Below are 27,249 nucleotides of genomic sequence, written 5' to 3' on the forward strand. Positions count from 1 at the left end.
TTAGGCCTAGAATATGTGAAGATGAAACCTAGTTCGTGCTAATAGTCTCTCTCCACACCACACAGGTTAAACACATATATGTAACTACTAGTATATAGTACGTTAATTTAAAGATATTTAACTAATTCTGTGAACCCCTGCCACGACCATTTGTACATAACTGAAAAAAACAACAACATTACACTAGTAACAGTACGTCAGAGGTTTGTTACTTTTGGGTCGTTCTGAATATCCTCGTACGTTAATCATACCAAAATCCATAATTCGTATTGTCTTTACCTCTGAATCTGAACACCTCTAAATCCATATGTTCTGAAGGATGACGCCTTTCACATCCTTTCAATATATTTATCAATCTTTGTTGCAGAACTAAAGGATTAGGAGTTTCAGTCTCGTCAATATTTGGTTACCCCCTGAGAATCATTTTCTCAACAATTAGTTAAACTCCATTAGACTTACACAAATAAAATTCAGGGGGTCGATCTTTCATTATACGATATAAAAATTCCAGCTTTTTGACGGATGAAATTCACTGTATTCCTTCAATAAGGGAAGAACAATCAAACTGGAATCCGATTCGTCTCTCTTATAATCTAGAATACTTACTTTATTCTACCTACTAGACAACTTTACTTTCTCATCCACATAAAAAGAAAATACGGATCGTTTATCTCTTTGTTAATTATTAATATCTAGTTCAATAAACTGATTTTTTTGTTTTGTTTCACACAAGTTTCTAATTTATTAATAACAGTTTCCGTTTAGTTTGTCTGTCACACACACACATACACCAGTTATATCTTTCGTTTCTCCCAGATTGTATATTTAAATAACCAAAAAATATATGGATAATTTATCATAATTTAGTTTCATAATTATTAAGGAAAGTGATTTAAACTGCAGATGTTCTGATGTCTGGGATGGGTAAAACGGTCCCCAGGATCGTACTGATGAGATGACGTCGGTGATCTACACGTACAAGTTTGTCATCATTCCAGACTCGGTGGTCAATGAGAAGGGAACCCTGGTAGCTTTACACGGTTTTGCTATAACGTCTGGAAGTTTTGAAGTCTGGGTAAGAGTATAATATTGAGCAAATAATTGAATTAATTACATGATATATTAAATAATTGTTACATCTTCAAAACAAAATAAAGGTATTATTCAGGTAACATCCATACTGATCTGGCATGAAACTGTTAAAACTGACAAAATCAACGAATATTAAGTAATGAGTCTATCGGAGTCACTGATCATTGATCATGTGTCGATCACAACTGTGGTTCAGGTTATATTGTTTATGTAATGATCCTAAATATGGTTCAGATTATATTGTTTATGTAATGATCCTAAATATGGTTCAGATTATATTGTTTATGTAATGATCCTAAATATGGTTCAGATTATGTTTATGTAATGATCCTAAATATGGTTCAGATTATATTGTTTATGTAATGATCCTAACTTTGGCTATGCTTAATGTTATCTATGTAGGAATCACATCTGTGACTCTACTTTCAGGCTCTTGGTTGCTGTAAATATTGATCTTATATTTGGCTTTATTCTGGTGCTACTGGTTATCTAACATTCATTAATAGAAATGTCTTTGAAACACCATAAATCTTATTGAAATATTCTAGTAGCAATACGTTTCTATTGAGCAAAGTCGAATAAAATCTGTAATTTGGTTCCAGCTAAGATAAACTGTCAGTCGGTCAATAACTAATGATTAGTAGATAGATTGATAAAGTGAATGTAAATTACTAAGTTAATTGTAGCACACACGCTGAAAACAAACTAACAGCGATTATTGGAGCAAATTATATGAAAGAATCGAATTGTAACAATTGTTGAAAATAAGCCATAATTCAAGAACTTATGTAAACCGATCTCTTCCACATTGACTTCCAACCAAAAATTCACTCAGTTTTGTTTCAGTGGTGTTTATTCTCTGTGTTCTATAGGTTAGTGATGAATGACATAAGTTACGCGATTTGTTGTTTCCCGGTTACAGGTACTAAGACCAAGTTGCCAAGGTGATATTTGCAGAACGCCCCTAGCGACAAGACGTTGTGAGTCATCCCAAACTTTTTGTGTTCAGAGTCAAAGTTGCGTGCCTCGCCAGTTAACCTTGTGTCCCCCAGATCAGGACAGAGGGCCCAGACTTACGAGAAAGAGCACGTGATCCCGCTTTCAGTAGAGATTGGCTACTTTTACTACTCCTTGTCATCAGCCTATTATGTTTTACCAGGCGATTTACTGGCGTTTACATCATCACACATCAAGCTCTCTCAGAGGCCAGTGACGTCACACGAAAAGTCTGATCTAATTCGTGACACTATACCAAATGGTGTAACCGTCTCAAGTGAAGGGTTAAATCACGGGCACAAGGTTAAGCACTTCCTCCAGGGAATCGTTGCCACTCCTCTGAAGTTGAAGTTCCAAGGTTCCTACCCAGCTACTAACAGCTATAACTTCTCTCTCGAGATAAATACCCGCCATTCTCTTGAAACTTTCACGCGAAGAAAGACAATTTATTCTCAAATACCGATAAAAAATATTCAGTTAAATGTATTTCCGCCAGATGTCGCTGTTGGCAAAGATTTGGAGATACAAGTCTCTTTGGGTTCTGGCAGCGAAGTGAGCTTGGATTGGGATTTTGGGGACGGAACTGTGAAGAGTGAGATGATACGAGGTAGACATTAAGTTATGATATAAAATTTATAAATAATCGTCGTAAATAGAAAATAATAAGATGATTAACATTCCAAGTACAATTAATTAATATATATGTATTACTTTGCATGTGAACACTATTAAAAACAGTCAAACTTTTCTATTTCTGCAGCTGTGAGCCCAAACGAACGCTTCAAGAAAACGTACAAATACACTAAACCTGGTGTGTATGTGATTAGAGTAACTGCTGGTAACTTACACGGGAACCTTACGTCTAGTCACAAATTGATGGCTCAACAACAAGTCCCGAAAACCTGGTTTCTTGACACTGATTCTCCACGACTCTTACCGAGTAAGAATGTTAACGTTTTGTCTCTTAGTTTATAATTACAAGTATAGCGTAAACCTTTAGGAAGCAAACAACACTATTATAGATTTTGCACATTAATAACAGTGATTTAAACCTTTACAAAATAAACAGACATTACAGTAGAGTTTAGTGATACACAGTGACTTAAACCTTTAGCATCAACTCACGTATATACAAGCTTTTAAAAAACATTCGTTGTAAGGATTTGTAGAACAATACACATCTTCCAGAAGTTAGCATTATGGGTAATCGTTTTTCCTCCAAGATATTCAATTTGTTGAGGTAGTGTACACAAAATAATACAGTTTGTGTTCATGTAATTATATTTTGAATCAAGTGAAAGTGTCACTAAGAATGTAGGCATTAAAATGGTTAACTACTTTATGCTAATATGATACTGAACATGAAAATCACCAAGTCACGTAATAAGCACGGCTGATATAAAGTCATGATGGAACAGAATGTATTAGAAGTATGTTTTGACGTTGTTTGGCGATGCGTAACTTGATCCCATTGAGAAATTAATGGTTTTTTTTAAAGGTGTATGTCACCCATTTCCCATGCAAGATGTTCGTAAACACAGATTTTTAAAAAATGTATTCAAGAATTTCTAATGAACATCCTTGTCTTAATAGCATTGAAAACACATTTTGGTGTATGTCACCCATTTCCCATGCAAGATGTTCGTAAACACAGATTTTTAAAAAATGTATTCAGATTTACAGTTTCGAATTTCTAATAAAGGAACATCCCTTGTACTTAATAGCATTGAAAACAAAAGAATATGGATCATTTTGGTGTATGTAGGATCATCCAGAAAGAGACCCGCAACAAGTCCTGTGGCAATGTTAAAACAAATGCCTAACTCTGTTATAGACAGAAACAGCACACAACTTAATGAAGAATCTCTGTCTGCAAAAGCAACACACCACAAATATCATATCAGGTCAACTGTCAATTAAGTCAAGCAATTGGAGAATTAATGGATATTCGTGCTCTTTTATTCAAATACACATCGATTAATTCATAGGAAATAGCGCCTATGAATTCACTTACAATTGGACTGTTCACTCAGGTGCTGAGAAACTGTATTTCTTGTACTTTAGGAGGGTAATGGAAAGCCTACAGGTATGAGTTGTGCGCGATGAAAATGAAAACCTTACAAAGGAGCCTCTTACTGTGGAAACTAAGCTGCAGGGCCATGATTATTTATTTAGTTGTGGTGATATGGGCTGCAAAGACATACCTAAATCGTTTCAATACAGCGTATTGATTCTTTACAAGACATTGGGACTTTTCCTATTCTAATTTTATCTTACTACTTGCCAGATGACTTTTGTTGTTTTCTTCTTGCTTTGATTTTTATTTTTCCATTTTATTTATTTAGAAAACATCACCGAGATGACTCCTGGCGCTATTTTAGTAGTCAATTTGACCTGTTCGGACGACCTTCTGCTTCCAACTAATGCTACAGCTTTTATCAATTTCGGAGACAACAGCACGTTTATGTTTAATATCCCTAACTCTGGTTCTAACTGGTTAGGAACATTTAATCACACATACACCCAAGAGGGCTTGTATCTCCTCACAGTGAATATATCGAACGTGGTGTCCTACCAAATTCTCCAAACTCAGGTGAGATTATTTTAAACTGAAGAGAAAACTATATATATATATACTTAAACTGATTCTGTTTCAAATTATAGTTTTAGTATCACAATAGTAAATAAGCTCACAATTGGTTTATTTATTTCCTTCTTTCGCGTTTGTATTATTACACACAGAAACATGTGTTCTAACAACTTCCGCGTACCTTGAAATCACCAGTGTTTTAAAATCTTCGTATGTAAATAACAATGAAACGTTTTGTTACGTTCAAATCAAATAGCCTCTAAATTTGGTTTCGTGTTCAATAAAGATGTATTTTAAATTATGTGTACAGTGAAAAGACGTTTTAAAGTTTCTGGTGCACGCAACAAATAAATCTTCAAATTTTCTCACGTGCTCAACAATAAAACGTGTCGAATTCTCAGGTGTTTATTCAGTCTTTCTCCTGTACGAAAAAGATGTGTTTTTACCACTTCTCATACAGGGGGAAAACATATTTTTTTACACATCATTTCTGGGGAAATAAAACATTGAGAAACTGTTTGAATATAAACAAACTTGACGAATTAATAGTTGTGGTTCTTAACTTGCTGCGTGAGTACCTGTCGATTTTAGAAAAACTAAAATTTACTGTATATTTTGAACTAAGGCTTTTACGTGGCATGCGCTTCCAACAAAAGGGTTTAAACTCACGGTGTTTGTTTTATAAGTAAAGCGATTGGTGATATATGTATTCATGGGGATCAGTCGGTTGGCGTTGTTATAATTGTAATGTCTTTATCCCATTGGACTGTCAGTACATTGGGTTTTTCTATTTCCTATTGGATTGTCAATAAGTTTTGTTTTTTTATATATACCCTTGAGTTTAATAAATTGGGTTTGGTTTGAATTTCGCGCAAAGCAACACGAGGGCTATCTGCACTGGCCGTCCCTAATTTAGCAGTGTAAGACTAGAGGGAAGACAACTAGTCATCACCACCCACCGCCAACTCTTGGGCTATTCTTTTACCTACGAATAGTGGGATTCACCGTCACAACGCTGAGCATGTTTGGCGCGACGGGGAATCGAATCCGCGACCCTCCAATTACGAGTCGTACTCTTTAAACCACCTGGCCATGCGGGGCCCCTTAGGTTGTCAATAAATTAGTTGTTTGTTATTTTAATTTCCTCTTAGGTTGCCAGTAAGTTGGGTTTTCCCCCCTCTTGGATTCGATAACTTGTCTTTTGATATCTTGTTGAGTTATTCACTGCCTTTTTTCTTTATTTTCCCTCAGGCTGTCAATAAGTTGAGTTTTTATTTTCCCTTGGTATGTTATGGGCTTACAATGCTAGAAACCTAATTTCTATGGTGTAGCTTTGTATTCAAAAAACAAACAACCAAATCCCTTGGATCTAGAGTAAGTTTATTTTGATGTTTTTTTTGGGGGTTTTGGAATTTCGCACAAAGCTACTCGAGGGCTATCTTTGCGAGCCGTCCCTAATTTAGCAGTGTAAGACTAGAGGGAAGGCAGCTAGTCATCACCAGCCACCGCCAACTCTTGGGCTACTCTTTTACCAACGAATAGTGGGATTGACCGTTACATTATAACGCCCCCACGGCTGGGAGGGCGAGCATGTTTGGCGCGACTCGGGCGCGAACCCGCGACTCTCAGATTACGAAGCGTACGAGTAAGTTTATGTATATATATTTCTATACTCTGGTGCTGTTGGGTTTCTCGAACATCTAATCTTTGTTTGTTGTTAAGAGCAAAGCTACGAAAGGGGTAACTACTGTGGGTATCAAAACTTAATTTTAAGTGTATAAGCCACCAGACTTACCGCTATCCCACATATGATACTTTTTTTTCGTGAAGAAATTGGAACTGAACTGAAGAAAGTAAACATTAAGCTTACATAAATCATGGTTATCGTTATAGTTAATAAAATGGAGTAAACTCTGTGGTTTAACTTGTTGCTAATTCCTACATGGATGGCTCGGCATGGCTAGGTGGTTAAGTCACTCGACTCGTAATCCGAGGGTCTCGGGTTCGAATCCCCGTCACACGAAACATGCTCACCTTTTCAGCCTTGGGGCATTAGAATGTGACGGTTAATCCTACTATTATTTGGTAAAAGAGTAGCTCAAGAGTTGGAGGTGGGTGGTGATGACTAGTTGTCTTCCCTCTAGTCTCACACTGCTAAATTATGGACGGCTAGCGCAGATAGTCCTCGAGTTGCTTTGCACGAAATTCAAAACAAACCAAACCAAACCTACATGGACAATCTCGGCGTTTTTTCATGTAGTTAATTAAAAGTAAAAAAAAAAACGGACTTAAAGGTGAAAACAAGTGCAATATACATAACGTAATCAAGTTATATCAAATAGTTATGTGTATTTAAGAGACAAATAACCTGATTTTCCACACATCAAACCGATCAATAACAGCAGATCACATGATGGAAATTTGAAAGGTCACTTTCAGACAAAGGTATAAGATGACACCAACAATTATTCACAAACAAACTAAAACTATATATGAAGAGTTATCCACAAAGGAGTAAAAAACGATAAAATTTATCGACACATTCTAGACAAACAAACTATATGTATGTTGTTTTTTTTTGGAAACGGCTGGTATGGGTGTTAAAACTTTAACTAAAATAAAGTATAAAACAACGTTTCGACCTTCTTACGTCATCTGAAGGTGGATCTCTTGTCATCGCGACGTTCTTCGCAGATAAATTCTATATACGTGTATAAACTTTTATCAAGAAACAAATTAGATGTAAATAGTTGTCCACAAAGAAACGTAATTTAAACTTCTGTCAAGAAACGCATTAGACGCCATCAGGTGTTAACCTCTAGATATTAACAGCTGTTCCACAGATCAACAAACTTTTGTTACTTCATTTGTCATGTTTTAATATTATGGACAGGTGGAAATCGCTCAGTACATAAACAACCTTACTGTGACAGCTTTACACAACCCGCTCATTCCTTTTGGAGGGATGGAGTACATTCCTGGGTTTGGACCACGACGCAACATTTTCCCATCAGATCGAAATATTACATTTTTCATGAACGTATCTTCAGGTAATATATGTCACGTTAAACATTGTTGATATCAGATACAATAATAATCATGTCGTTTTAACCTCTGAATACCAGTTTAGTACATCAGAAATGAAGTCAGTATTAGAAAACTACATCACAGTGTTTGTGGTGTTTTAACCTATAAATACTAGTTTAGTACATCAGAAATGAAGTCAGTATTAGAAAACTACATCACAGTGTTTGTGGTGTTTTAACCTATAAATACTAGTTTAGTACATCAGTAATGGAGTCAGTATTAGAAAATTACATCGTAGTGTTTGTGGTGTTTTAACCTATAAACACTAGTTTAGTACATCAGTAATGAAGTTTGTATTAGAAAACTACATCATAATGTTTTTACTTCTAGGAAACGTGGAGATGTTTATAATAGAACTGGCTAATGGAAGTGTGTTGGTAAACAGTAGAGAAACAGATGTAGCCTATTACTTCCCAGAAGTGAGTGTAACTGAATTTTTAAAACTTATACGTTGAAATAATACACATCATTAGTAATGGATAAATAAAAGAATCTCCTTGTTTAATGTTAGATGTATTGTTTATACCGATCTAGGTAAGAAATCCTTGAAGATTCTCAGTTTAAGTCTAATAATAGAAGAATAGATGCTTAATGATAAAATATAACCGAATAATGTATTATTGTATCTTTTACCTATTTCTTATGCAGATGAATCCCTCTAATAATGTGTTTTTTATAAATACACTTAAGTACGTGAATCCTTCTAACAATGTGTTATTTATGAATACACTTATGTACATGAATTCCTCTAGTAATATGTTGTTTTTGAATACACTTACGTACATGTATCCTTCTAGTCATGTGTCGTTTTTGAATAAACTTATGTACGTGAATCCCTCTAGTGATGTGTTGTTTATGAATACACTTGTGTACGTGAATTCCTCTAGTAATGTGTTGTTTATGAATATACTTATGTATATGAATCCCTTTCGTAATGTGTTGTTTATGAATATACTTATGTATATGAATCCCTTTCGTAATGTGTTGTTTATGTATACACTAATATACATGAATCTGTCTAGTAATGTGTTTTTTATGAATACACTAATATACATGAATCCGTCTAGTAATGTGTTGTTTATTAATACACTTACGTACGTGAATCCGTCTAGTAATGTGTTGTTTATTAATACACTTACGTACGTGAATCCGTCTAGTAATGTGTTGTTTATTAATACTCTTATGTACACGAGTTTCTCTTGTAAGTGACAGCTTTTAGTCTCTGGTTAGGGACTAGGATCATAAAAAACTATTCAAAACTAAACGAATCAAATTTTGTTCTCTAATAGTTAACGTTTATCTCTTCATGACATCATCCATGCATCATGTCCTAAAATTTGTATCTCAGAAAAAACGACTTTAGGGGGCACTTGCTTTTATTTTCCTACAGAGTAACTGGAACAACAGTTAGATATTTGTGAAATATATTTCAAAAAACCTAATTTTATATTGGGTCTTCTAAGTTATATAAATTGTTAGCTCGTTCTGTAATGGGTCTATGACTTCGAGGAAACTTTCTAACTTTTGTCATATTACTGCTACTGCACAATTACCACATTAAATATAAAACATTGTGACTAACGTCTTAAAACATAATAAAAATAAGGAGCAAGAAAAACGTTTTACGGTGGGAATATAAACCTTTAGTATCGGATATTAAACTGAAACTAACACGTGTTCAGCTAATGTTTCTTTGATCGATTTGAAACTTATATCGGCAAAACGCATGCTAAGTGTACGATTAAGAGTCAGTTTTCGTGTGGTGGCATTAAGTATTTGATTGATAACTTTATAAAAATGAGTTGCTTAGGTTAAACGATTTATTACTCAGCTATTTACATCAAACAATAGTTAGGGAAACATACATATATTCAGCTGAACTTCAGACCTTATGTTTTCTCATACAACAAACACTAATTAAGAAATAGACAAATGCCCAGTTGAACTAAAGACCTTATGTTTTCTTTTACATTCAATAAAATCCAAATTGTTATTGGTGATTCAAACATTCAACATACAGGGTGTTCTGAAAGTCACTGTGCAGATTTTAATCATATTTTATTCAGTCTATTTCAAGCCAGCAACTGATAGCAGTGTTTAGAAACAAAATAAGAATGATCCAGGCCTGTATTGATGCCAACGGGGGTCACTTTCAACATTGTTTATAATTGTCATTCATATTTACCTCCTGTATTCTATATTGAAACATGTTTGTTAATAAATATATAAGTGCACAGTGACTTTCTGAACACCCTGTAATTGTTTCCTTGTCTTTCCTACTTTTGATTTGATCTTTCTTAACAGTTCACAAGATAAGAGTTAATTTTCGCAAAAGGCTGAACTCTGTATTTTAGACTCATTCAGTTTTTAGATAAAACTCATTTCAGATCTTTGAAACCTCAAATCGTACGTTTTTCACTTGTTATCAAAATTATAACGCTCTTTAAATTTCGCCTTACAGCCAGGACAATACAACGTAACAGTTTATGCATATAATCACGTGCAAAAGAAAACGGATCCAGTTTTTATGACGGTGTATATCATGGATCCTGTTGTTGGAATTGAAGTGACTGACCACTATAACGTCAGTGATGAAGACGAAATAAAACACTTCCAGGTAGGCCACTAGATACGTGACTCTAATACAGGTAAGTTATACGAGATACGTGGCTCTAATACAGGTAAGTTACACTAGATACGTGACTCTAGTACAGGTAATTTACACTAGATACGTGACTGTTGCTTTGGGTACGTGACTCTACTATAGGTAAGTTACACTAGATACATGACTCTGTTGCTTTAGATACTTGACTCTAATACAGGTAGATTACACTAGATATGTGACTATAACACAGGTAAGTTACACCAGATACGTGATTATTCTTCGATCTGTTAATTTATATACAACCTCAAGGACTAAGTTCCACTTTATCCCACTGCTCCAATTATATAAAAAATTTACCATCGAAAGGTTAGTAAACTTAATAAACCTAATCATCGTAGAATAAAAACTGAGACCGAACGATCTTCGAACCTAATTTCACAGATTTGAATCTCGCTACATAAACTAACTAACATTTAGTTTCTTCTTTCATCTTTATAAGTAATTTATCTTTCATAGTTTATTATTTTTAATAAACCTCTATAATCCATCTGTGATTGAACGTACTCGTGGCACGATTCTTTACGTTCTTCCATTGTTAATACAGTCACGCTACACTTAGAATACTAGTTGCCATGGAGTTGTATTGTAGCTTGTATAAATTCTCAATAAATTCAAATGTAATTACTTGTCAATATATTGTGATCCAAAGTCAGCTAAACGTAAAAGAAACGTAGCCAATAAATTACTAAAACTATTTCTATAGAACAAATTAGCATAATTTTATTAACCAGCACACAATAGCACTGATACCTGTAATGACTAAAATGCACTGTGTAGAAAAACACATTAACGCTAAAGTTGTTGTTTTTTTATTCGGCCTTTGGTGATGGTTTTTTCAAGTCTGTTATCTCTTTTATATCAGGTAGATTTTGAAATGATAGGGACCGACGCTTGTCTTGTCGTGGACTATGGAGATAGTAGCAAACCACGTGCGTTTGGCCTAGAGACAACGTGCTACGTGAACTACACAGAAGAGGAATTGGTATGGGAGGGTCAACTCGAGGTCCCCCACCTCATGGAACATTCTTATCCCAAACGAGGAGAATATACGATATTTCTTGTAGCTTTCAACGACGTCTCGGAGACGAACACTTCGCTCACCTTCACGGTATCTGACCAGAACTGTAAGCCTCCAGTAGTGTCCATCCGAAATAGAATAAAGAAATTCTACGAAGGCGTAGAATTCTGGAGATCTAAGCCCGTGATTCTTTACTCACACACTGTTGTCAATTGTAACATCACCACAGAGGCGGTTCGAGTCTGGGAATGTTACAGTTTAAATGAGTCTTACGGTTACATACTAGAAGAAGTGGACCTATCTAGGCTGGACTCCTATAGTAAGTCCATGCTCTATGTTCCTCCTTTCGTTCTTCGACCTGGAACCTACAGATTCAAGTTTCAAGTGAACATGACAGGTGAGGCACGTTACAAAACACCAGCTAAGTCTAATTCAAGTTTCAAGTGAACATAACAGGTCAGGGACGTAACAAAACACCAGAACACCAGCTAAGCCTAATTCAAGTTTCAAGTGAACATGACAGGTGAGGCACGTAACAAAACACCAGAACACCGGCTAAGCCTAATTCACGTTTCAATTGAACATGACAGGTGAGACACGTTACAAAACACCAGCTAAGCCAAATTCTGTTTCTTGTGTGTTAAAATAATCTGGATCTTTTGTGTTAACATATTTTCGATCGTATGTGTTAACATATTCTGGATCTTGTATGTTAACATATTCTGTATCGTGTGTGTTAATATACTTTATATCTTTGTGTGTTAACATACTCCGTATCTTTGTGTGTTAACATACTCCTTATCTTTGTGTGTTAACGTACTCTGTTTCTTGTTTGTTAACATATTCTGGATCATGCGTGTTAACATATTCTGGCTGAAAGTCACGTTAGTAGTGGTTTTGATTAAACCTAATTATTAAACATTAATTTTCTTACAAACTTTCAAGGTACATGTAATCCACATTCTGTTTCATTCATCAGGTCAAGGAACTCATCCAATGATGCCCTTCCAACGGTCTGTAAGTACGTACGTTAAAGTCGTCCCTTCACCCATCATCCCCCAGATGAGTGATGGAGCGCAGTCTCGGATCACTCGAGGATGGGGACAAACAATACGTCTCGCTCCTGGTGAGAATTCCATTAATCCGGACGATCCGGCGGACAAGGTCAGCAGTTCCTTCTTGTTAAATAAAATGTTTTGTCTTTCTTAGTTTCATTTTTTTTTTTCTTTAAGTCATCATTATGTTTTGGTGAGGGAGAAATATCGCTAAAAAATAAATAAGTCATTGAATGCTAGCGTACTTTGTAAATTTAACATTCCGATCCAGGGGAGATCATAGTACCTCAAACTAAGCTGTTTACGTTCGAGGACTTTTTCTAAGTTCTTCGAATCAAGAATGATTAGTTTCAAATACTTGACTTGAAATTAGGATTGTTAGAAGACTGGTTTATGTTATTATAAATCTCGTCTTCTCAGACGTGACAACATTTTCACGTGGGCTGGGCGTGGCCAAACGATTAGCACGTCAATTACTATTAAATAAGAGAAATCTCGAAGGCGATGGGTCCTGAAAACTGGACGCTCCTCTCTGGTTAGCAACTGTACTTAATGTTTTAGGTCTCTGCCCTGGTTTTTAAATCCATGTATCGCTTAAGTTTGAAAAAAATACCAAATACCCTTTTTATTCGAAGAGTAAGAAACAAAGAAACAAATCGGTAAAAACATTTATTTATTACGTTAATTAAAATGTTCTTTGACGACTCGGTGTAACGTTTTTACATAACTACCATCACAGAAGTTAATATCGTTGTTATGGAAGGTATAACAAGTATCAAGGCGTTAAGTTTACTTCGTTGTTACGGAAAGTGTAACAAGTATCGATACGTTAAACTTACTTCGTTGTTATAGAAGATGTAACAAGTAGCAAGGAGTTAATTTCGTTGTTATAGAAGGTGTAACATGTAATGAAGCGTTAAGTTTACTTCGTTGTTATGGAAGATGTCACAAGTAGCGAGGCGTTAAGTTTAGTTCGTTGTTATGGAAAGTGCAACAACTGACAAGAGAATGGAAGATGTAACTAAAGGTTAGGTTTGTGTTTTCAGTTTCTTAAAATTACTCCAAACCCAAAACTGTGAATACTTTAAACTTCATTATTTTTTCTGTCTCCGGTTTTATGCCTTCCACTAATTTCATTGTAAGAAAGAAGTAAATTATTGTTAACAATTTCATGTTGTTACCTTATAACTTCGTTTGAAAACAATAAATACAAATTTTTCTTTCTTTTCTCGATTCAAAATAAACATTTGTTATAGTGTTTATCATTTTTCATCCAAATGGGACACAATTTAAATGACCATATCAGTACCCTTAAAATTCAAATGTAGCCATTCCCAATTTAGAAGTGTTGACCAAAGGTAGAGCAATCAGTCAACAGTGTCTATCACTTAGATCGAATAGCGAAACTGTATGCCACGTTTATAACGCGCCCTCAAGTGAAGGTGTCAAACGTGTTCAGCAGTATATTCTGGCTTCGAACCTTGAGCCTTCAGATTGCAACATAACTCAATAACCACCAGGCTCCTCAGATTCATTCGTTATAGATATATATCGAAGCAACATAAAGTTGATTATTTACTTAGGAACATATCCATAGTGAACCCTCTTATTCGTTATCTGACTCCGGTAGAACTAAATTAAATGTTCCTAAGCCTGGTGTTTGGTTAAAATCACATGTCTCAGGTGTTAAGTTTTTTTTAATTGTAACTTCTTAAAGTATGGGCTGACATGGCCTGGTGGTTTAGACGTTTGGCTCACAATCTGCGGATCCCGATTTCGAACCCCTGTCACACCAAAAATATCATCCCTGGGAACATTAAAAAAGTGACTATCAATACCAGTTGGCGGTGGGTGATGTTGACTAGCAAACATTTCCTTCATCTTTCACTGCTAAATTAGAGAGGGTTGGAACATATAGCCCTCGCTTGGCCTTGCGCCAAAGTCACACCAATAAAAAAGTGCCATTTAGTGTATGTGTCTTTTATTTTTGTAGTTGGATTTTAAACCAAACGATATAATTTTTAAAATTACTCTAAAAAAAAGACTTAAAAGTTATTTCGTTTTGTTGTTCTTGGGGGATACGATATTCAGTAACTGTTTTACAGAATAAAACAAGAAATAAAGCTCAAATACCAAAAAAAATTAATTATCTGAATATTAAAAATAACACTAAATGTGGATTTCATTATAAGAAATATAAAATTACATTATTAAGTTTTTGAGTTCAAACTGTTGTAAACATACATTTACACTTGATACAGTCACTGCGCGTACTCTACTCTGTTTAGGCCTAAGTGTTGTTTTAGGAAGGACATTTCTCAGCAATAAACTATCTGCTATTTTTTAACTGTATTTTTACTTCTAACATGTTATTATTAGTGGCGTGATGTTCTTTAACCAATGGTATACAAATATGGTTCTCTAAAAGGACTTCCTAGTCACGTGGTTCTGTAGACGATTACCTAATGAAGAACTCCACAGAGATTCTGATGACGTTGCACAGAAAATATCCGGCCCAATTTTTAATCGCAGCTCCCTCAATCAAGGAGGTTTCGAAGATGGAGGTGGTGATTTAATAATGATAGAAAAGCCTGATCTTGGAGGATGTTTTGGAGATGGGCCAGGTAAACTGAGAAACAAATACTTTCTGTAAACAAATGTTGATTTTAAAATTAAAGTGTTGAAAAACATTAAACAAAATACATAACAACGCTTATATAAAAATTTTCTGTTAACATGATTGTGCAAACATCAGTTGCATGACTGGATCCATTTAAATGATATCTAGACGTACCAGAGAACATCTTGTAATATTATTGGGCACATAACTAGTATGTTCTAGATAAATGCTAGTAAAGTTAGGCAGACCCCAGTGTAATTAGATACACTCTAATAGGAGTAGATATATCCAAGCATGATTAAACACGTCCTTGTATGGTAAGAAACACCCTGGTATAATTAGATACATTCTTGTAGGAATAGATACATCCAAGTATGATTAAACTCATCCTTGTATGGTTAGGCACACCTCAGCATAACACAACATATGTTAACTGCTCTAGTAACACTGTGAAAGAATCATATCTTTCCTTTCTCAATATACTACTAATGGTAATGATTTAGGTAAAGCAGCCGTAATAGCTAAGAATGTAGATGGTTATTAACAAGATATATATATATATGTGTGTGTGTAGAGAGTGACAGAGACAAATTGTAAGTGAAAACACAAATTAATACATACAGTATATTTGTGTAGAAAACGTAATATGTTTAAATCTGTCTATTTGATGTATAAAATTGCAGTAAATGTAATAAAGGCAAATCTGAATAAAGAAAAGCTATTCGCTTATTCAGTGAAGTTCAAACCTACTCAAAACCCAACAGATTGGTAGCAACTTTTCTTCAGGTTACAAAACTTCCATAATTCTCACATCGAAGTTCTAACTTTGAGTTTCTCTTACGTTGATTAACGTTCATTGACATCTGAGTTGTATTTTATTTAAAACATAAGTAACAAGAGCATGTTGCGTTAGGTTAGTCACCTTGAAAACTGTGTTTAAATTGCACTTATGTTCTATCTAATAATAATATATTAAGGCTTAACGTCAGAAAACTTATGAACGTGTGTGTGTGTGAAGTGTGTGTCAACTTTATTTAAAAACATGTGGATTGTGTGTGGTGTGTATCATCGTCTGATAAAAAATGTAATGTTTTAAAATATAATAACATAAAAGTCGTCAGAAGTAGTTCCCTGACTAACTATTTCACTAGTCTTATACTATTAGCTTTAAATTCTTCTATTTGTTTCTTTAGGACGTATCGATGTCGAAGGTGGGTCATTGGAGTGGAAAACTACAGTATTCCGAGTTCCTAACGCCATCTATGAAATTGTTGCAAAGATAGAAAAACCGGATAGACGGCCATCTTGGGGTGCAATACAAGTTGTGTTATTAAATACTACGCCCCCTGCTGTCAGTGTCAGGTGTGACTCGTTTATATATTTTAATCTAAGTTATTATTTAGACCAACAAATGTAAAGTATTAAACTATTTGTTAACAAGTATAAAACAAACGAATATCGGTTACTGTAACCACTTTTAACGAGTTACTTCCATTCATACGTGCTGTAAATATAAAAGCAGATGGATATTGAAGATCCAAACTTGCGAAATGTATTATAACACGCAAAATGGACAGAAGTGTTTTGTTGATTCCGTACATTTTCTCTGTATTATAACACGCAAAATGGACAGAAGTGTTTTGTTGATTCCGTACATTTTCTCTGTATTATAACACGCAAAATGGACAGAAGTGTTTTGTTGATTCCGTACATTTTCTCTCACAAAAACATATTTAAAATATTTTATATCGATTTAAAGTTAATTATAGTTGTGGCGAATTTAAATAAGAGTTAAATATAACTATAGTTAACTAAATTTAACTTATTTAACCTGAAGTTAGCTATGATTGAGGAAAGTCTAACTGTAAGAGTTTACATCTAAAGTTAGCTGTGATTGAGGAGAATTTAACTGTAAGAGTTTACATCTAAAGTTAGCTGAGGAGTAATTGAGTTTACATCTAAAGAGATTGATTGAAAGTTTAACTGAGTTTACATCTAAAGTTAGCTGTGATTGAGGAGAGTTTAACTGTAAGAGTTTACATCTAAAGTTAGCTGTGATTGAGGAGATTCTAACTGTAAGAGTTTAATCTAAAGTTAGCTGTGATTGAGGAGATTCTAACTGTAAGAGTTTACATCTAAAGTTAGCTATGATTGAGGAGATTCTAACTGTTAGAGTTTACATCTAAAGTTTGCTGTGATTGAGGAGAGTTTACATTTAAAGTTAGCTATGATTGAGGAGAGTCTAACTGTAATAGTTTACATTTAAAATTAGCTATGATTGAAGATAGTTTCATTATAAATTTACATTTCAAGTTCTAGAGAATCCTTTTATCTGGTTCCAATGATTGCTCTATATTTCTGGTAATTTTTATTTTTATATTTTTAATTAAATCTAACTACAGATGTCAAACTCCGAGTCTTTGCTATCCATTTGAGCCCATTGGTCAGAAGATTAACCCAGTACGTGTAGGCTTGATAGGACTTTGTAGCGAGGACTGTGATGGAGCTCTGGTGTTCGAGTGGGAGATGTATGGGGTCAGCAACACGACTGAAACTCATTTACCAGATGCTCGAGAATACATTGTGGGTAAGGAATCGCATATTATCATACTTTCTAAAGCATTTACATGCATAACAAATAAAATTATTACAATGAGAAATTAGGGCTAACAAGAAGCATGCAATAATAACTCTTTTGTTAACAACAAACACAGACTTAAAGTAAAAGACGTTTCGTTATGAAATGTAATGTAATATGGTTCCGGTTAGTTAAGGTCACGTTGTGACATTCAGTCATCTATAATAAAGCATTATATGTAAGTGGAACGACCTTTGATCCTACGTGCGTGGGTCTGGGAGTAAGAAATAAAATTAGGAGTATAGAACCTAAACTAAACAGTAGAGAGCAGGCCAAGTTGTAATGTTCTAGTTTCTAGCATCAACAGGATCATCCCCAAGATCAAATGTATCGAGACGATACGGACGACATCTGAAGGAGAATGTTGAAACTATGTGGTTACAGTTTTTCAGGCATAACTCTTCTGTCCTAATATTGAAAAACAGAAATCGTGGTAGTTATCATATTGTATTTTATAAAAAATGTTGGTGTTGTGTTTGTCAGTGTAGTTTTTACATAGTATAGACCTTAGTTTTGTGTCTGGTTTTTGAATAAATTTAGTATTAACTGGGATGTCAAATTTTGTTACTAGTGGCTGCATATCATATATTTATTCCCGACACAGCAGATAAAAACAACAACCAACATTTGGCAAAAACTAGCAACAAAATATGACATCCCAGTTAATACTAAATTTATTCAAAAACCAGGCACAAAACTAAGGTCTATACTATGTAAAAACTACACTGACAAACACCACACCAACATTCTTTATAAAATACAATGAAAAACAGAAAGTTCCTCATGCGTGATATAGGGAATATAAAGGATATCCTTGGGGATCAAAGACAACTGAAAGAGTTCTGGAAACAACTGTGTTGATAAACATGATACACGTGTTACAGAGACAAGACATTTCTGTCTTGATTAACATGCTTCACGTGCTACAGAGAAAGACGTTTCTGTGTTTACGAACATGAAAAAGTTGTTATTGACCGTAAGAATTGTCACCTAAACAGATTGTTTCCGGAACAAAATAACTCTTTGCAAAACCTGACGCATTAAAAATAAAAAAATTAACCCTAGCGAGACGACGTTAGTGTGACTTTTCATTTTGAGGGGTTTTAGGGTTCGTACTGATATATTATCTCTTTTGTTTTAAAACATCAACTACTGTGGAAGAACATTTTATGGAAATGTACAAACTTATTGCCAACTCATATTTTATTTGTGCTTTAACCTGTTCAGTGCCGTAGACGAGATAACTCGTCCAAGCCGATCGGTTACATAGTGCCACGGACGAGTTAATTCGTTCTCAGTAATACCTAACTTCAACGCTAGATGTCAGCACCATACATGTATTTGACCTACTTACAAATTGTTTCACTTTTGATCCAAAATGGCGTCACAAAAGAGTTACAAAATGAAAAAGCATTAGAGTTGTATTGTAGCAGCTGAAATACTTGGCAGTCAACAGGTTAAAAGTCAGTTTTTAAAAGTTTTTTAACGAATAAACATGCCAGTTTATAGTGTCACGTTTGATAATGTTCATTGCTGTTACGTATTCGCTGACTGATGTCAAGAACATCATTGTAAGAGTTAATGTATAATATATATATAGGTGTATGTAGCTATTGAAATAACCTACATTTGTTTGTTCTGTAGACTATATTCACCGTGTGCTGTAACATTTGCACCTAATGTAACGTAAATAGCGTATTCTCATACGCAGTGTTAAGTGTTATAAGTTGGATCTAAGCCGGGTCCACCATGTTATTCTGTTGTTAGGTGTGAATGAGCAGAAAATGGCCCTGAGCGACGATTTCTTTAAAATGTACTACCCGACGTATGGAGATTTCATAGCCAAGCTAACCGTCACGAATCAGGATGGACATGCGGGTATAGCAGACTTATTTCTTCATATCAATAAACCACCAGATGGCGGGACCTGCCAAGTAGATAATACTGAGGGAAAAGCTTTGATAGACAGGTTTTATGTGACGTGCAAGGATTGGGAGGATCCAGAAGGAACTGACGTGGAACATTTTGCTTTTTGGAGTAAGTTGAGGAACATTTATTATTGTCGTTACTTTCTACGATTACTAAATTAAAATATGTTTATAAATTACGTATGAACGTATTTTATTCTGTGAACATTTTTCTCTTATCTTCCTACTCAATCTTTCACGTATTTTTAAGCAATGAATTTGGACACCGGGGCTTTGTTGTTTTTGGTGTACGGCCCCGAATCGAAAGCCTCTCTAGTCCTGCCGTATGGAGATTTCCAACTTGGAGTTGACATCAAGGATAAAGAAGAAGCAGTACAGAGGATAAATATTACCACTGTTTCTGTAAGTTTTAATAATAACTACTAAGCCTAACACTTTTATATTAGGTTGAAATCTCCAGTCGTAATTAAGACATAATTAAAGAACAAAGAAAATTCCAAGGAAAGGGTCAGAGAAATCTCACCAACCCTCACAAAAAAACAAAGATTCTCTTTGGATAATCTGATCAATTTTTTCTTAATATAATCCAGAAGAGGTTATACCATATATATCAGATCACCCATTAAGTAATGTCCAATTATAGGTTCAGAAAAAGAGAAAGGATTTCAAACGCTTTTAATGTTAGTTAATCAATAATGTGTATTCCATTATTATTAATTACTTCCTGCCAACGGTTCACAAACTTCTGAATGTCACTTCTATACAATTATTGGAGTTTGGAGGAAAAGAATGTCGAGAGTGTAGTTTTAACATCTTCATGTGTTCCAAGCTCTTTCCATCAAGATAGTTCTGCAAACTCCAGAATAGATGATAATCAGATAAAGCAAGGTCTGGAGAATAAGGAGGAAGTGTAAGTTTTCCCAGTTTAGCTCTTCAATCATTGCAAATATGATCCTTGCTGTATGGGGCCGTGCATTATCCTGGTGTAACACAACACCTTTACGATTGATCAAAGCGGGTCTCTTTTCTATCAGTGCAACGTTTAAGCGCTCTAACTGCTGACAATAGAAGTCTGATGTAATTGTTACATTGAGTGGTAGCAACTCAAAGTGCATCACGCCAACAATATCCCACCAAACGTTTAACAAGACTTTCCTAGAGAGGAGGTCTATTTTGGACTGTGCTTTAGCCAGTTTACCTGCACTGAACTATTGTCTGCGGCACCTAACATTTTTATAATATATCTATTTTTCATCTCTAGTCATTAACCTGTCCAAAAAAGGTGAGTTATGTTCACGAGAGCAGAGAGACGTGCAAATGTCCACTCTTGCTCTGAGGACGGCTTCTGTCAAATCACGGGTTTAATTAAGCTTCTGTGCTAGTTCTTCAACCTTTACAGCACAATCTTCATCAAGTGTAGCCAGCAGCAAGTCATCATTAAACTCAACAGGAGGACCTGAACGAGGAGCAATACTTAAGCTATCACCTCATCTGAACTTCTGAAACCACCTTCGACATTTTCTTTCATTGAGAGATTCCGTACCGCAAAGGCCCGGCATGGCCAGGTGGGTTAAGGGGTTCGACTCGTAATCTGAGGGTCGCGGGTTCCAGTCTCTGTCGCACCAAACATGCTCGCCCTTTCAGCCGTGGGAGCGTTATTATGTGACGGCCAATTCCACTATTCATTGGTAAAAGATTAGCCCAAGAGTTGGCGGTGGATGGTGATGACTAGCTGCCTTCCCTCTAGTCTTACACTGCTGAATTAGGAATGGCTAGCACAGATAGCCCTCGTGTAGCTTTGCGCCAAATTAAAAAACAAACAAAACAAAGAAACGTCGTACCATAAACACCTTGAATGTTTCGTATAGTTTCTGCTACACTATTGTCTTTTTTAAACTCATAAAGCATTACATGCCTAATGTGCTCCTCAGACACATCCATCTTCATAAGGGTTTATTTGATTAATGATCTGAAAGAGTGGAGTTGGGTTGGTTTCTTTATTTGTCTGAACGTTTTTATACACGTCCTACTACATATTTTAGTCATTAAAACCTTCAACACAGACAGAAATGATGATGCACTTTTGTATTAAATTTTCGGACATTATTTATGGAATGACTAAATATATCATAAACAGTACTAGTGTATCATATACACTACTATTATATCAAAAATACTACTATTATATTATATACTCTACTGTTATATCATATATACATAAAATATTCATAAACTACTGTTATACATATATATATTATACACATCACTGTTATATTACATATATATAATATATACTACTATTATATCACATATATCATATACACTATTTTTATATCAAAAATACTACTATTATATCACATATATCATATACACTATTTTTATATCAAAAATACTACTATTATATTATATATATATATATATGAAATATACACTACCATTATATTATATATATATATATAAAAGATACACTACCATTATGTTATATATATATATATATATATATATATGAATCTTTAAGGCTACAACAAACAGTAATTTACTGTAATCTCTCTGTAATCAATACTAGGCCTAAATGTTTAAAAACACCAAATTCTTTTCATTTTTATTTCAAGACCACAGCCCCAACCAGACAGGAGTACGACATCTACATAAAACAGAACCAACTGGATAACCTTGAGGCGGCTGGTGATCAAGGAAGGATGAACCAAGTGACTCAAGCTGTGTCCTCTCTTCTGGAAATTACCCTTGTTGAAGATAGGGGCGCTGCGAATGCCACTACAACTGGTAAGCGATTTAGTTTAAAACGTCAAGTTCTTTGCAGCATTACACCGCGTGTTTCAGAAAACGATTTTGGATTCCTTGCCCTGAACTTTGGTGTAACACGTAGAGTAGATGCACAGACCAGTCAGAGAACCACACCGTTTTGGTAGAGTAGGCCCCCATTTTAAATTATTGACCACACACGAAGAACGTACAGACACAGTAGCTGATGGTGTGAAATATGTTTAAAGGTGTCACTGCTCTAACCCCGAACCTTGAGACTCCAACCCGGCATTCTAACAGCGACGCCATGCCCAGTCCAAATGAATCTAGCTGTTTTATCATATCTGGTTTACAGGTTTTTTAACATAAACCGGGAATTATCATAGTTTATAATAATAGTGTCAGGACTAGGCCCAACAAAACGTTGGTACTGCTTCAGCTGTATATTATAATAATAATAAAAATAAAACATCTCTTAGACATTATCAGTAGTAAACCTACATACCTGATTAATTATGTAAACACATCTACAGTTACATACATGATTAATTATGTAAACATATCTGCAGTTACATACATGATTAATTATGTAAACATATCTGCAGTTACATACATGATTAATTATGTAAACACATCTACAGTCACATACATGATTAATTTGTAAAAATCTACAGTTACATACATGATTAATTAGTAAACAAAGTGAACACCTGCTAATTTTAAAACATCTACAGTTACATACATGATTAATTTGTCATATTGCTAGTTAATAAACAGTAACAAAATGAACACCTCTAGTATGATTTACAGTAACAAAGTGAACACCTGCTGTTTAAAGTATGTTAACTATTTTGTCTTCTAGAACCAACTCTAGATGATGAAAATGAAGAAAGGAAAGAAGAAGAAGCGAAGGTAAACAGTCGAGTTGTTGTTTAAATATCAGATGACTCGAATCATCTATCTGAAGATAAGGGAAGAGATTAGAGATTTTCGTTTTTCTTGGGTGATTATTTTGGTTGAATACGAGCAAGAGTTTAATTATTAGCTCTATGGTTAGGAGAAGAGTTGGGGATTGTCTTGATAGTACAGCTAAGTGTTCGGGGATTCTTTTATGAGAATATAGAAGTGCTTTAAATTCTGTTCAGAAATCATCTTAGAATAATAGTGAAACGTTTGGAAATATTCCCTTTAGAATATGTCAGTGTTTAGATATTATAACTGTCAGATAGTTGAGTTAGGGGATTCTCTCTGAATAAACTTTCTCATACGGCTAAACATCACCTGCTGTGGTTATATTCTACAGCTGTATATCTTGTTATGATAGACAAAAGCCAAGATGGTGAGGTCAGTCGGTAACGTCATGAACATGGACACTCTGAGTAGCCTGGAACAAGTAGGAAGTGCTCTGACGGCTATCGCTGGTAAAGGGAAGGGTGTGGACAATGAAGCAAAGGTAAGAATAATAACACAGGTGAGTCTACGTTAGAGACTAATAATAAAACAAGTGAGTTTACTTTACACACTATAATAAAACATCTGTGTCTACTTTACAGACTATAATAAAACACTTTACACACTATAATCTGTGTCTACTTTACAGACTATAATAAAACAAGTGAGTTTACTTTACACACTATAATAAAACATCTGTGTCTACTTTACAGACTATAATAAAACATCTGTGTCTACTTTACAGACTATAATAAAACAAGTGAGTTTACTTTACACAATATAATAAAACATCTGTGTCTACTTTACAGACTATAATAAAAAAGTCAGTTTACTTTACACACTATAATAAAACATCTGTGACTACTCTACAGACTATAATAAAACATCTGTGACTACTTTACAGACTATAATAAAACAAGTGAGTTTTCTTTACACACTATAATAAAACATCTGTGACTACTTTACAGACTATAATAAAACAAGTGAGTTTACTTTACACACTATAATAAAACATCTGTGACTACTTTACAGACTATAATACAGACTATAATAAAACATCTGTGTCTACTTTACAGACTATAATAAAACAAGTGAGTTTACTTTACACACTATAATAAAACATGGGTGTCTATTAAGCCGACTGTAATAAAATATGAGTCTACTTTACGGACTATAATAAAATATGTGAGTCTGACTATACAGACTATAATAAAACACGTGAGTCTACTTTTCTTGCTATGATAAAACTCTTGAGTCTACTTTTCTAACTATATTAACACAGGTGAGTGTACTTTTCTGACTACAATAAAACACGTGAATCTACTTTACAGACTATAATAAAACATTATGTCTACTTTTCGTACTATAAAACACAGGTGATTCTACTTTTCTTACTATAATAAAACATGTGAGACTATCTTACACATTAATAGAACACATGAGACTACCTTATACCCTATAATACTACACGTCAGTTTACTTTACAGACTATAAAACACATCTTAGTTTCCTTTTCTGATTGATAAAACACGTTAATCTACTTTTCTGACTATGATGAAACACGTGAATCTACTTTTCTGACTATGATAAAACACGTGAATCTACTTTTCTGGCTAAAATAAAACACGTGAGTGTACTTTTCTGGCAATAATAACACAGGTGAATCTACTTTACCGACAATAAGAAAACACGTGAATCTAATTTATTGTCTATAATAAAACATGTGACTCTCCTTCTCTGACTTTGATAACACAGGTGAGTCTACTTTTCTTACTATAATAAAACACGTGAATCTACTTTTCTGACCATAATAACAAAGATTAGTCTACTTTACAGACTATAATAAAATACATGAGTCTTCTTTTCTGACTATAATAACACAGGTGAGTCTAATTTACAGACTATAATAAAACACGTGAGTCTATTTTTTACCACAATAAAACACGTGAATCTACTTTACATACTATAATTAAACACGTGAGTCTACTTTAGAGACTATAATAAAGCACGAGACTCCACTTTACATATTATAATAAAACATCTGAGTTTACTTTATAGACTTTAATAACACAGATGAGTCTACTTTATAGACTATAATAAAACGCGTGAATCTACTTCTATGACTAATAAAACAGGTGAGTCTACTTTACAAACTATAAAAATACACGTGAGTGTACTTTACAGACAGTAATAAAACATTTGAGTCTACATCACAGACTATAATAAGATATCTGAGTCTACTTACAAACTACAATAAAACATCTGAATCTGCTTTACAGACTGTAATAACACAAGTGACTTTTTCATATGCAATATAATAATACACGTGGGTCATTTTAACTGTAATAACACAGGCGAGTCTACTTTACGCACCATAATGATACACGTGAGTCTACTTTTTTTACTATAATAAAACACGTGAAACTGCTTTTCTGACTATAATAGAACACGTGAGTCTTCGTTTCTTACTATAATAAAACACGAGTCTACTTTTTTGACTATAATGACACAGAAAAATCTACATTTCTCACTAAATAAACACGGGTGAGTGTACTTTTCTTAGTATAATAACATAGTTGGCTCCAATATATATGTAAAAACGAGCCGTTTTTACATGTATATTTTTCTCTACAAGTGGGTTTTGACATCAATGATAGTTGGCTCCACTTTTCTTTCTATAACAAAACACGTGAATCTACTTTACAGATTATAATAACACACGTGAATCTACTTTACAGATTATAATAACACACGTCAGTCTACTTTACAGGCTAGAATAACACATGTCAGTCTACTTTACAGACTATAAAAACACATGTCAGTCTACTTTTCTGACTATAATAAAACACGTGAATCTTCTTTTATGACTAAAATAAAACACGCAAGTCTACTTTTCTGATTATAATAACATAGGTGAATCTACTTTACCGACAATTAGAAAACATGTGAGTTCTAAATATGGAAAACTTCAGAACGTGGCAAAGTTTTAAATGTGGTAAAGTTCTTCTATATACCTCTGACACAAGAGCGAAGAAATATTTCATGATGTTATTTCTTTTCTTTCAGGAACACATCATTCGACTTCTAAACAAGACCATCAGTCTGGCATCAAAAGTGTCAGTTGAGGCCCCACAACAGCTCCTGGGTTTCTGTATGCTGGCCGTGGGTACAATGGGAGGAGTTGTTTCTGTAAGTAGTAAGAACTAAAATTGTCTTATTGTGTATGAACCAGATGTTGTCTTATTGTGTATGAACCAGATGTTGTCTTGTAGTGTATGAATCAGATGTTGTCTTGTAGTGTATGAACTACATGTTGTCTTGCAGTGTATGAACCACATGTTGTCTTATTGTGTATGAACCAGATGTTGTCTTGTAGTGTATGGACTAGATGTTGTCTTGTAGTGTATGAACCAGATGGTGTATTGTAGTGTATGAACTAGGAAAGGCGTTCTTTCTGTGAGTTTTATGAACCAGATGGTGTCTTGTAGTGTATGAACTAGGAAAGGCGTTATTTCTGTGAGTATCATGAACCAGATGTTGTCTTGTAGTGTATGAACTAGGAAAGGCGTTCTTTCTGTGAGTTTTATGAACCAGATGGTGTCTTGTAGTGTATGAACTAGGAAAGGCGTTCTTTCTGTGAGTATTATGAACCAGATGGTGTCTTGTAGTGTATGAACTAGGAAAGGCGTTATTTCTGTGAGTATCATGAACCAGATGTTGTCTTGTAGTGTATGAACTAGGAAAGGCGTTCTTTCTGTGAGTTTTATGAACCAGATGGTGTCTTGTAGTGTACGAACTAGGAAAGGCGTTCTTTCTGTGAGTATTATGAACCAGATGGTGTCTTGT

The 27,249-nt window shown here is 34.5% G+C and overlaps 1 protein-coding gene across 1 annotated transcript in view; it reads left to right on the top strand.

Annotated features, from left to right (window-relative positions):
* LOC143254923 (polycystin-1-like) overlaps positions 1-27,249 on the top strand; it is a 106,266-nt gene that overhangs the window by 49,036 nt on the left and 29,981 nt on the right. The window contains exons 6-22 of the mRNA XM_076509834.1: positions 2,078-2,695; positions 2,849-3,028; positions 4,434-4,681; positions 7,572-7,728; positions 8,096-8,184; positions 10,227-10,382; positions 11,293-11,845; positions 12,428-12,612; positions 14,932-15,127; positions 16,317-16,485; positions 17,526-17,710; positions 19,529-19,798; positions 19,940-20,091; positions 22,302-22,473; positions 23,315-23,364; positions 23,777-23,905; positions 26,470-26,592. Of these exons, the coding sequence (XP_076365949.1) occupies positions 2,078-2,695; positions 2,849-3,028; positions 4,434-4,681; positions 7,572-7,728; positions 8,096-8,184; positions 10,227-10,382; positions 11,293-11,845; positions 12,428-12,612; positions 14,932-15,127; positions 16,317-16,485; positions 17,526-17,710; positions 19,529-19,798; positions 19,940-20,091; positions 22,302-22,473; positions 23,315-23,364; positions 23,777-23,905; positions 26,470-26,592 (3,632 nt within the window). The remainder of the gene's footprint in view (positions 1-2,077; positions 2,696-2,848; positions 3,029-4,433; positions 4,682-7,571; positions 7,729-8,095; positions 8,185-10,226; positions 10,383-11,292; positions 11,846-12,427; positions 12,613-14,931; positions 15,128-16,316; positions 16,486-17,525; positions 17,711-19,528; positions 19,799-19,939; positions 20,092-22,301; positions 22,474-23,314; positions 23,365-23,776; positions 23,906-26,469; positions 26,593-27,249) is intronic.

Source organism: Tachypleus tridentatus, chromosome 7 (genome assembly GCF_004210375.1).
Source record: "Tachypleus tridentatus isolate NWPU-2018 chromosome 7, ASM421037v1, whole genome shotgun sequence".
NCBI lineage: Eukaryota > Metazoa > Arthropoda > Merostomata > Xiphosura > Limulidae > Tachypleus > Tachypleus tridentatus.